This window comes from Chroicocephalus ridibundus, chromosome 1, assembly GCF_963924245.1.
Source record: "Chroicocephalus ridibundus chromosome 1, bChrRid1.1, whole genome shotgun sequence".
Classification (NCBI taxonomy): domain Eukaryota; kingdom Metazoa; phylum Chordata; class Aves; order Charadriiformes; family Laridae; genus Chroicocephalus; species Chroicocephalus ridibundus.
In genome coordinates this window covers 140,114,084-140,127,209 of record NC_086284.1, presented here as the reverse complement: position 1 = coordinate 140,127,209, position 13,126 = coordinate 140,114,084, and the positions used below count along the sequence as shown (strand labels likewise).

Below are 13,126 nucleotides of genomic sequence, written 5' to 3'. Positions count from 1 at the left end.
CGAATTAGAAGTGATGTATAAAACTGTGGGAAACAATACCTAATGGCAGCTATAAGAATATCACATTAGGGCCCTATCAGGAAACATCTTTGGCCTAATCTATATGCCAAAACAAAATCCCAGCCTAAACCCTTATTAGTAAATATCTTTGGCATAATGTAAACAACAAAACAAAACTCTAGCCTAAACCCCTATTGTAATCAAAGGATTGACTTGACTTTACTTAAATAAATTGCCAGGCTTGTAACAATACAATGAAATTTTTAAAAAAAATAATCCAACCCCTAACTGAAATAGGTATTACTATAAAAAGTCCAGCCCAGACAAGCACCTATAATGGCAAAAAAAAACCTTTGAGTGGTAAAAACCCGGTAAAAGTAACATCAGCAAAATAACATGGGAAGCGTTTGCCAGTGTAGCTTTGCCACAGCCTGCAACATCTTTGGAAAAACCCAATGAGTTTCAGTAAACCAAGCTCCTAGAGGTAAAGATATATATCAAAATACATACCAGGTCAAAAATTCTCAATGAGCTCTAAATAAGCGTATCTTGGCTCAGAGCCAGCGCAATGCAGAAATACCAGCTGAGATCCTGGAAATAGCACAGCTGCATTAACATGGCATTATGGCCAGGCTAATTAGTCCTATTAGTGGCACACTGCATGTTGTGGCTTAGACCTCTAGCTCACAAAGGCATGTCTGAGCATCTTACCCCACAGGCCTGAATATTTTCCCTGGCACTCTTCAATGAGAAATATTCCTATTAGAACCTCCTTGCATACTCTCATGTCAATACATGTAATGTACTAATGAAGAATGTGGTGAGATAGTTTTACCAATTTCTGTCAGCCATTTGGCAACAGCTCCATAAATTTCATCAAGTATAAGTATCACAACAAGGTTAATGATGACAGCAGTTGCGGTAACAGTCACTCGAACATTTGACCTGGTTGTCTCATTTGTGCTGAATGACAAAGCTGCTGCTGTAGTGATTCGATATGCGATCACACCAAACACTGCTGAAAACGTCAGCATAATCTGCAAAGAAACGTACAGATAGATTAGTTCAAGTTTGATACTAGCATTTAAACAGAAGCTTCAACTGACATGTTGGGTTTGTTCCATGAATTGTTACTGTGTGGTTATTTCTTAGACCAACACAATAATATGGGGATAATCAAATTCAAATGTGAAAATTATAAACTCTCTAACAGGAACATAATGAAGAAAATGGATGCAGAACACTGAAATGTCACATGTCCTCTCTGATGAAAGCTCCACACATTATCCGTACAGTACTGGCGAAACTCGGGTAGTTTGGTTATCTGGCAATAGGTTCAGGTGGCTTGGACTGAAGGGCCTACATGTATGCATAGTCAAGCAGACTGCCTTTACTGGCTGAAACAGCTTCACCTCTGACAGAAGTGACACCTTCCTCTCCAGTTGTGTTTGCTCAACTGTTGCCACAAATTAAAAAAAAAAAAAAAAAAAGTTTCCCCTGTTATTATTCTTTTAAGACTGACCTAAACAGGGTTACTAGGGATTCATTTTACATTTCTGTCCCAGAAATCAATTAGTATCCTGGCGTCCTTCATGGGCAGGCTTTGACCCATGAGATGAGGAAAGTCAGCCTTGCATCTTAAGGTCAAGTTCCCACAAGAAGAATTTGAATTTCACAGGGCTGTGGTATTCTGGTTTCAAAAAAATCCCACTCGAAAATGAAAAAAAATCAATAAAATAACAATAAAAAAGAGCAAATTTTCATAGCCATAGCAGGAAAGGGGTAGAGGGTACATTTTTCCCTTTCATTTTTGCCTTTGGCAAGAATTCCAATGTACATTCATTATTTTAGGTAAAACATCTTGAGATCCTCAGATGAAAGAGACTACCTTAATGTGAAAGATTAGACCATTGCAATTATTTCAATGGGCCTAGGGGCCCAGATTCACAACACGGATTTAAGGAAATTTAACAGTTCATTTTAATGGCCCAGCAATAGCTTATTGAATTCCTGTATACAAAGGGAAGTTGTCTTATGAAAAAGTGCTATTGCAAAAGAACCAGAACAAGAATCAGAGCTATAGCAGAGGTTGAAGATGAAAAGCGGGCACATTTTGTTTTAATGGAAAACTAGTAAACATACTAAAAAATAATGATTTGGAGAAAGTCCTGGAGATATCAGATGAAATCCACAAATACATTTTGTGGGAAAATAGTAATAAAATGTCAGATCTAGTAAAACATCTACCTTTTACCTTTTAAATCAATTTTTCATTCATTTTAAATTAAATGTAGGTGAATGACAAGTTTTTGCTTCATGTTAATATTTCAGATAACTGGTCTAAATTAAAAAGTCTAAACATAAACCACTTTGAATTAAAACATTTCAAATGGGATAAAATATTATTTCCTTTCCTTTTGTAGTTTTCATTGTGTTGAGAAAACAGTTCTAATTTTTCTGCCTATTTTCCTCTTTTTTCTTTTGACTTCTCTACCAAACATGCAGAGAAAAATCTGATTCATGTTGGACTATCTGCTCGGCTCTTGCTGTGACAGAAGTGGTGCAGGAAACAAAGATCAGAACTTTTACCTAACTCGCCCATTGCAGAAGCCATCACTACAGTAGAGAGTAATATCCCCAATAAAGAGAGAAAACAAAACAGCACCACCTGGTAGCAATCTAATTCAGCTTCCACCTCTACCTTAATCTCTTTTTCTTAGTTTGGATCAGAGATTCCTTCCTCTTTATCACCTTCCAAATATTCTTTTTCTACTTCTTTCTTCTTCCACTACTGTGGATTTCTTTGAAATTTAGTAAAAATCGGTGGTGGACAAGGAAAACCAGCAAAGTAAACTTGTATGTGTCATTCCAGAGACCATGAGCTCTCTGGGCCTTCATAGATACCTATCTCCATCACAAGCTTCTACTTAGAAATGGTATCTTAACAGTACAGGACGAAGAGTCATCAAGGACAGTCATCACTAAAGAGAGAAAGCAGAAACTTCAGGTCACAGAAGTTGAATAGCAAGCTCTTAAACGTGACCACAGGATTTAAGGGATCCATAGCAATGAGGAAGATTACCGGAGGATTAGATACTATGAGAGGCTTGCACTATTGCAGCCTTTTCAATTCATGCAGTGCCATAGCAAGATGTACAAAGCTACCCCCAAAAATATGTTCTATCTGTTTAAAGAACAAAGATACTGGTTTTGCAAAAGCACCAGGGCTTCAGAAACTCCTCAGCTGCCCAGCTGTTTTTAAACATTTGCTTACTTAGACACAGATGGAAAAACACTCCTTTAGGAGTCTTCATTATCTGTTCATCCAGCAATAAGAGAAATTTGAGGAGGGCTTGTAGGACCGCTCAGTAACCGAGAGCATAGTTCTCACTCCCCAGACAGCGACTGAGAGGGAGTGGTTCCTGTATCTTCACAGTATTTCTTCCCTTCCTGAAAATACCTCTTCTGCCCAAATTCCAGATCAGAAGGGCAACTTTCATTCAGGTGCCTACTTTGGGTTTTGTTGTCAACCCCAACATTTCATCTGGCAAGTTCAATTCCCTACTATGGCAGACAGTTTCCTCACTGAATACCTAAACTAGTCTGTCAAGGACTGAATTGCTCAGAAACAGATGTGAAAATTGGCTGGAGAAAAGGTCACCTACTGAGCCTGGTATGAATGAAGACAAACAGGAAAGCATAGTAGATCTGAGAAGGAAGCTATAAAACCCCGTGGGCTAGATTGATACTTTTATCCAAGTAGGATAACAATTTAATGTCCAAATAGTTCTTTGTCTCCCCAGTGGGGCTATTCTAGAGTAAAGTAGTATGCCATGTGGATAAGAATAGGGCAATCGGGTCCAAAAGAAGGAACAGGCTGAACTCTTGTGCTATGACACTAATAGGTTTTCTTCCTTCCTGTGACTGAGCCAAACACAATGAACACAAAGAAAGGCTCCAGTGATGGCATTGCTCCATGCCATCCTGCTCTCTTCCAGCAGCTACCAATGTTTTATCACACACTCGCACACCTTTGCCGCACCATGTACCTTCTAAATGTGGAGTTTCTAAACTGTGACACATGTTATTACTAATCGCACACCAGCCAAACTTGTATAAGCCCAGCTGAGCCTAGACCTCCTGGTATCACTGGTGTTACTGGGAAAAATAAGACTTGTGAATTTCAGTTCTAAAATCCCCACAAAAGACATTGCTTAAATCAAGGTGGGATCTTCTGCCCTCTCTGCAGTCGAGTGAGGCTTTGTGTACAACAGAAGAACTGCGACCAGATTTTAAAGGATCCGTAAATGTGTAAAATAATCTTTGGAATTATTTGGTGGTGTAAAACATCAAGACCAATTGGTCAAGAGAATGAAACCCAACCTTTTTTTCAACCTGCACTTTTAAAGACACAAACAGCATGCCTAGCTTAATAAAGACAGAAGAAAAGCCAGAAAGAAAAAAAAACAAAACCACACCACAACAGTTCTTGAAAGAGGATTCACAAAAGTGAAGTACACAAAAGAAGTTCATAAATGAAGAATAAAAAGAAAAGCTTTTACAATAAGAAAACCATTAGCAGCTTCAGGAATCATCAGGGAAATTATGGCATGTAAAGCTGGGGGAAGGCGGGACAGAACACAACAGCATCATCCTACAGCAACGTAGACATCTTCATGGAAAAAGCCTATGGGTTTGTGCCGACAGACCCTTTGGGCCTGGAAAAGGTAGTATTAGAAATTCAGCAATCACTTCTGCAGCACTAGAAATTGCAGCACATTTGTGTGTATATCTGTGTCTGAGTCTTCTATGTCTGTGTGCTGTATATGTGCACACACACACACAAATTCAATATTTCATCACTTATTATGTATGTAGTGCTTACAGCTAAAACAGTTAATCTCTATGAATATTAATAACGGAGGCAGATGAGACCAATTTAATTTCTTTAGCACAATTCTATTGCACGGGCTGACAATGAACTTTAGTCTGGTGTTTCCAATCCCTGCTTAACTAATCTAGCAGAAAAAAAAAAGAAACATCACATACAGTATAGAGTAGATTGTAATCTCCACATGGGAAAGCAGAGCTGGCTCTCCCTCATCAAGAGCTGACTTGAATTTCATGCATGGTTTGTAAGTTGTCTCCTGTAGGTGCTTAGATCTTACTAATGCTCAAAATATTCTACAAAAAATCAGCATGGTCTCTTCTCCAAATGGTGAAAGCCCGCATAGTTCCACTAGTCACTAACAGAAGCTGAAGAATCGGAGCTAGACATTTTACCTTTATAAATCTCTCTGAGATGTTACAGTAAGCAGGGAGTGTAATACATAGGGTATGACTCGGGAAAGCACTTTAAGCTCAAGCTTAGGGGAGATTTAAACATATGGTTAAAGTCAAGAGCACATGCACCTTGTCTGCAAAAGAATGACTTGTAAAAGCTAAATTAGGGCTATATGCTTAGTCATACTCAGTATACTCTTCTTTAAGCAAAACCCCAACTGATGCCAGTTAGAAGTTCTGTCTAAAAAGCAGATATTTGGTATGGCCTCAGGATGATAGACTCACTCAAAGTGTTGTTAGTGCATATATATATATATATATGAATGACACAGCTAATATGTAAAGAAAATATACTTAATATACACGTGTCTTATATTTATAAAAATGCAGACATTAATTTGACTTCAATGTGAATAGAAAATGTTTTTGATTGCCAGAAAAAGAAATTAAATCTTCACAGGATATCTGTTGCAGTATATGCAAATTCCAGTAAATTAGAAATGCACATAGATATTTCAAAATAATTTAGTCCCTAAGTACATTTCCCATGTCAGATGCTCCTGCGGTTTAAAGCGGCATATTTCATTCAGTAATTTCTGTAACAAGAGGGATAATGGGATCCTTGAAAATGTAATTTAAGGTTTATTAGCCAGGCTTTCCTATTGCTGTTTACAAAGGCTAGCAGCTTGATGATGTGTTTATGGTCTGTTGGAAATTTTGCTAGGACAGTGGTGTCCACACTTTACAGTTGGCTGACCTGCACACCTTATTCTTGTTCTCAAGTGAGGATTGTATACCACGGTCTTCCTTGACTACAGTAGAGTCCATCCCTGAATGCGTGTCGGACAAATATTTCTCAGCAACAGATTTATGACACCTGTACCGCAGGCTCAACGCTTCTGGATATCATTCTGACAGAGCATACGCAACACTGTGCGCACAAGCAAATACACAGAGGGCTTTCCTTAATCAGATAAAGGAGGATGGAGCAGAAACCCTGTGGGAGAGACAGCATCTAGTAACAAGCTGCTGTCATTACCGCAAGTCATTCAGCCAACAGCCCTCTCATAAGCAGCCTTTGGCGAAAGAGGATAAAGCTGGGGGGAGGCATTGAGCTCTATGAGTCTTCCTAGTAGGACACGTATTTCTCACGAACTGTAGGTTATAACCCTAGTTTTCTTCAGATTTTTAGCATCTTTGAGAACACTAATTTAGGATTCCACTCAAGATGCTCACTGCAAAGTTTCTCACACCTAGTAAATGTGGAGAAATGCAGATTATATTACCATAAATAAAATCAATCCCAAGTTTGCTGCATATCCAGGTATACGGTCACTCCATGTCAGCTTCTCCTTTTCATTCTGTGACAAAACAGAAAGGTAAAACAACAGATATTACAGAACTGTACCGTAGCAAATACTAGACTTAGTAAGATCTGTTATTGAAAAACGTTTTCAATTCTCCTACTCCTGTTGTAATTTTGAAGAGGATTATACAATTTAGAACACTGATATTTTAAAATAGACTTTAATTTGAGAGAAAAGAGGGTAAGAGGGTACATAAGACATGTAGAAAATGTCTGCAAAAATCAGAAAATACCATATGTAACTATGATTTTAATATTTGAGAAAATGTATTCAGCTCTTACTAAATTTCATAATATCAGGAGGAACTCCTGAGATTCACCTTAATTTACATTTAGGCAAAGCAAGATTCAACCATTTATTTTTAATTGCTTCTTGTAAAACTTCAGAACGATAGTGCTTAAGACAGAAAACATTAAAAGAACGCTTACTAGCCTTGAACCCAGAGTTTTTGTCTAATGATTACCTTAGCCAGATGTGGCCCCTAAGATCATTCTTGCAAAGACACCCCAATCCTTCTCCTGATACTTGATAAAAGAGAGAAACTACAAAGGCAAGCCCCCTCTGTGATGTCTACTGCCAACCTTGTTTCCTTCATGTGCAAACAGCATCTCTCTCTTCACTGCCTAATTTAAAGCAACTGTGATCAGTGAAATATAGCACACCTTTACTCTCCCCACACAAACTCAACTCCATCTCTAGCAACGTGGACACCTAAAGAAGATATTTGAAAACGGATTTATATATAAGAAATGTGATTCCCTCCTCTCCAAATAGGTTTCTTAAAATAATAATAAGGTCATTACTTTGTTTAAGTTAAACTAAAACTATATAATCAAATTAACTAAGGACACAGAGCCAGCTGCTGTTTGCATTTCTGTGAACCACGGCTGCTATACCACGGACTAGGACTTCACTTACATTGGAGTTAACCCAGAGTTATTATGAATTTAAATGAATTTAAATCAGATTAGAATTCAGGTCAAAGGTTTCAAATAAAACATTTGTAAGGCACAACTGTCCTCACATAAAAATAAAAATCGGGGAGCATTATGCCTTTGTAATAGGCTTTCCCAAAGTAACACTAGGAATATAGCGTATACTCCAAGTGCAGAAATGCAGCCATGAATTTTCTCATGGAGTTTACTAGGATGTGGAATTAGACTGAAGGCATGATCCTGTCTACACATCCATTGCCATTGTGGTGGTGCCTCAAACACTGTGGGAAGTGGTAGTACTCAGCATCCCCTCTCTCAGCTCAGCTGTTCAAACAGACAAGTTAAGCAAGTCTCCTTTGGGAGAACGCTGGCAGGACCGCAAACCCAAGCAGAAGCGCAAATAATCTGTCCCAATGTATGCAGTACATAAATACTCCATACAGTACATAAATGGAATCCCTCATTTAGCTGGAAGGCTACTTTGAAAAGCATTTCTGTGAAAGCACAGATGCATTTCATTTCATTTCGGCTTCTAAGTGATTATACTCCAAGAAGGCCTGAAGGACACCACGTCTAACAATTTCACTGGGGGAAAAACACTAAACAACTGAAACAGCAGAATGAGTTAATGCTAGCGAAAGCGGTTAAAGGAAAGAAGAAAACATTTTTTAACTATACTGAGGTGGAAAGAGAAAATAGCTATTTATACAAAAAGGTCGGAAAGAGGCAAAAATCACCAAGAAAACTACTTAAAAAATCTCACTAGCAGTAGGAATTTTGGCAAATAGGAAATCATAATATCAAAATCAAACTTTCATGTATCATGAATTATGCTTGCCAAATCATGAGTGGCAAAGTGAGTAAGGTTTTTCATGTTTTGGGTTTTGGTTTTTTTGGTCAATATTTCTGGTGGTGTAAGGCATTGAGTATATTTTGAAATGAGAGCCAGGATTCAGACACGATCTACTGGCTTTCCAATTCAAGATAAAAATCACATGCTGGAAGACTCCTGATAACATGTCAGCAACTTACAAAACTGAGAAATTTGGGAATACCTTATGAATCAGTTGTCCATTGTGAAAAAGAAATAGCAAAAATAGCTATGTGTCCTGTTTGACCCACTTTTTTTTTCTTTAGTAAAATAGAATTGGTTACAGAAAAGAAGATGAAAAACTGGGGATGTTGATCAATGATTGACATGTGCTTTTAGGGATGAATATCAGAAGATAAAGTGTGCCTAAGCCTACATTTTTAGGCATTATGAGATATTAGGATTAATCCATTTAAGTGTCCTAACTTCAGGAGAGTTTAAGGACTGCAGTTATCAGACTGTTTGCCCTCTTTAATCTCAGCATGTGCATTAAGAACACAGAGGCATCTAGCATCAGCAGTCATTTCGGAAGCCCTAGGTTTAGCACCTGAATACTTGTTTTACATAAATTATTGCTTTACAAGAGCACTTTCTGCCTGATGAGTTCAATAAAATAAGTTCCTGGAACAAAGTTTTAGAAGCATAACTGATACTTAAAATTTCAATTTATTACTGGGAACAACTAAATGAAATACAGACTGCCTCCCCAAGATATTACATTGCTGACCAGAACAAAAATAGGTAGGTTGACCTTGGCCAGCTGCCAGACACCCACCCAGCTGCTCTTTCATTCCTTCTCCTCAACAATATAAGGGGAGAAAATAAGATGAAAAAGCTCATGGCCTGAGATAAAGATAGGAAGGTGACTTACCAATTACCATCACAGGCAAACCAGACTCAACTTGGGGAAAATAATTTTAATTTATTGCTATTTAAAATAGATTTTGATGGTCATAAATATAAACAAAACTGAAAACTCCTTCCACTTCATCCCCCTCCCAACTTCTTCCAAGGGCCAAATTCGGTCCTTCATTCACAACTGCTCTATTTCCCCCACCAAGCGATGCAGGGGGGTGGGGAATGGTGGGTTATGGGGTCAGTTCATAACAGCTCCTCTCTGCCATTTCTTCCTCCTTATACTGTTTCCCTGATCCAGCATGGGTCCTCTCCATGGCCTGCACTCTTTCAGGATGAACCTGCTCCAGTGTGGGCTCTCCACAGGATTGCATCAGGACATACCCACCCACTCCAGCATAGGATCCTCCATGGGCTGCAGTCTGGGTGTCTGCTCTATGGTGGTCCTCTCCATGGGCTGCAGGGAAACACCTGCTCCACCATGATCTCTCCAGGTGCTGCCGGGGAATTTCTGCTCAGACACCTGGAATATTTTGCCTCCTCCTGCTCTCACCTTGGTGCTCACAGGGCTATTTCTCACACGGTTTCTCTTCTCTCCTCGCTGCTGGACAGCATTTGATGCTTTCTTACACACACTTTCCCAGACATGTCACCATCTTGCTGAGGAGCTCAGCTGTGTGCAGTGGGTGTGTTGGAGTGGTCCCAGTCTCTCCTTGCAGAAGCCATACCTGCAGCCACTGCTGCCAGTGCCTGGACACCAGCACCCGGTACATCTATGGTGTTGGTGCAACAGCACAAGGAAAATCACCTTTTCACTGAACACCAAAAAAGGCAATGCAGGTTGAACGGAGCTCAGTGGAATGACAGGCAGCCTAGCAATGCTTTCCCAGTCTCTTCTTGCAGTGAAGGACACAAAGGGGCAAATCAGGAACAGGAGAGAGGAGAGGGTGTGCATGGGAAAGGACAAGTGGATAAAGGAAGGAAGGTCAATATGCCATCTATTCAGCTTTCTCTTTCATGCATGTGCTTCCATCAGCTTTCACACCTCACGATCACAGGCACTGGTTCTCATGGGAGACTTAAACCACCCTGATATTTGGTGGAAAGGCAACACAGCCAGGCACACACAGTCCAGGAGTGTAATATTTGATATTACATATCATAACTTTTTGATATGTAAGTTTGATATAAGTTATCATACCATAACTTTTTGATACAGGTCGTGGAGGAGCCAATGAGGAGAGGTGTGCTGATGGACCTTGCACTAACAAACAAAGAAGGACTAGTTGGGGATGTGAAGGTTGGGAGCAGCCTTGGCTGCAGTGACCATGAGATGGTGGAGTTCAGGATCCTGCATGAAAGAAGCAGGGCAAAAAGTAGAATTACAACCCTGGACTTCAGGAGAGTTAACTCTGGCCTCTTCAAAGGCCTACTTGGAGGAACCCCATGGGTTAGGGTTCTAGAAGGTAGGGGAGTCCAAGAGAGCTGGTTAATATTGAGGCTCAAGATTGGTGCATCCCTTTCTATGAGTAAGAAATCAAGCAAAGGAGGCAGGAGACCTGCATGGAAGAGCAAGTTGCTTCTGGAAAGACTCAAATGGAAGAAGGAAGTTTACAGAATGTGGAAAAATAGACTGGCCACTAGGGAGGAGTATAGGAACATTGTCAGAGTATGCAGAGATGCAACAAGAAAGGCTAAGGCCCACTTGGAATTAAATCTGGCAAGGGATGTCAAGGACAACAAGAAGGGCTTCTTCAAGTACATCAGTAGCAAAAGGAAGACTAGGGAAAATGTGGGCCCATTGCTGAATTAAGTGGGTGCCCTAGTGACAGAGGATACAGAGGTGGAGTTTCTGAATGTCTTCTTTGCTTCAGTCTTTACTGCTAAGGCCAGCTCCCAGGAATCCCAGACCCTGGAGGTAAGAGAAAAAGTCTGGAGAAAGGAAGACTCTCTCTTGATTGAGGATGATCAGGTTACAGATCATTTAGGCAAAGTCAACACCCACAAATCCACGGGCCCTGATGGGGTGCACCCACAAATGCTGAGGGAGTTGACAGATATTATTGCTAAGCCACTCTCCATCACTCCATCATCTTTGAAAGGTCATGGAGAACAGGAGAGGTGCCTGAAAACTGGAGGAAAGCCAACGTCACTCCAGTCTTCACAAAGGGCAAGAAGGAGGACCCAGGAAACTACAGACCACTCAGCCTCACCTCTATCCCTGGAAAGGTGGTGGAACACCTCATTCTGGATGTCATCTTTAAGCATGTGGAGGAAAAGAAGGTTATCAGGAGCGTTCAACCAAGGGGAAATCATGCTTGACCAAACTGATAGCCTTCTTTGACAGCATGGCTAGCTGAGTAGATGAGGGGAGAGCAGTGGATGTTGTCTACCTTGACTTTAGCAAGGCTTTTGACACTGTCTCCCATAACATCATCATAGGCAAGCTTAGGAAGAGTGGGTTAGATAACTGGACAGTGAGGTGGATTGAGAACTGGCTGAATGGCAGAGCTCAGAGGGTTGTGATCAGCGGTGTAGAGTCTAACTGGAGGCCTGTAGCTAGCAGTGCTCCCAGAGTTCAATACTGGCTCCAGTCTTGCTCAACATATTCATCAATGACCTGGATGAGGGGACAGACTGTACCCTCAGCAAGTTTGCTGTTGATACAAAACTGGGAGGGGTGGCTGACACACCAGAAGGCTGTGCTGCCATACAGAGAAGCCTGGACAGGCTAGAGAGTTGGGTGGAGAGGAACCTAATGAAGTTCAACGAAGGCAATTGTAGGGTCCTGCACCTGGACAGAATAACCCCATGCACCCCTACAGGTTAGGGGCTGACCTGCTGGAGAGCAGCTCTGCAGAAAGGGACCTGGGAGTCCTGGTGGACAAGCTGACCATGAGCCAGCGATGTGCCCTTGTGGCCAAGAAGACCAATGGTCTCAAGTGATGTATTAAAAAGAGTGTTGCCAGCAGGTTGAGGGAGGTCATCCTCCCCCTCTACTCTGCCCTGGTAAGGACACATCTGGAGTACTGTGTCCAGTTCTGGGCTCCCCGGTTCAAGAAAGACAGGAACTACTGGAGAGAGTCCAGCGGATGATTAGGGGACTAGAACATCTCTCTTATGAAGAAAGGCTGAGGGACTTGTGTCTGTTTAGCCTGGAGAAGAGAAGACTGAGGGGGGATCTTATCCATGCTTATAAACGTACAAAGGGCTGGTGTCAAGAGGATGGGGCCAGGCCCTTTTCAGTGGTGCCCAGCAACCCGACAAGGGGCAACTGGCACAATCTGGAACACAGGAAGTTACATCTGAACAGGAGGAAAAACTTCTTTACTTTGAGGGTGACAGAGCACTGGAACAGGCTGCCCAGAGAGGTGGGGGTCTCATTCTCTGGAGATATTCAAAACCTGCCTGGACGCGTTCCTGTGCAAGCTGCTCTTGGTGACCCTGCTCTGGCAGGGGGGTTGGACAAGATGATCTCCAGAGGTCCCTTTCAACCCCTACCATTCTGTGATTCTGTGACTCCTTTAACTTTAGGTGATTTTGCCATGCGTCTGTCATTCTCTATAACACTTAGCGAAAGGGAGAGCTGAACAATATGCCCGAGTTGCTATGCCATTATGAGAAGAAAGAAAAAGCTGGATGAAAATATTACTGAGTTACTTAGACAGCATGCCCGGCACAAACTACAGTAACAAATCCTGCCATTTAAATCAATATACTAGACAGTATAAAGCTACTTTCTGTCTCAGCTCTTGCTAAGAAAACCAAATCTGCAAATTCATTTGGTATTCTACATCTCACCTGATTCTACGGTC

The 13,126-nt window shown here is 41.0% G+C and overlaps 1 protein-coding gene across 1 annotated transcript in view; it reads right to left on the bottom strand.

Annotated features, from left to right (window-relative positions):
• Positions 1 to 13,126, bottom strand: part of ANO2 (anoctamin 2) — a 191,298-nt gene that overhangs the window by 39,526 nt on the left and 138,646 nt on the right. The window contains exons 15-16 of the mRNA XM_063322738.1: positions 6,570 to 6,644; positions 836 to 1,037 (exon numbers count right to left, since the gene is read on the bottom strand). Of these exons, the coding sequence (XP_063178808.1) occupies positions 836 to 1,037; positions 6,570 to 6,644 (277 nt within the window). The remainder of the gene's footprint in view (positions 1 to 835; positions 1,038 to 6,569; positions 6,645 to 13,126) is intronic.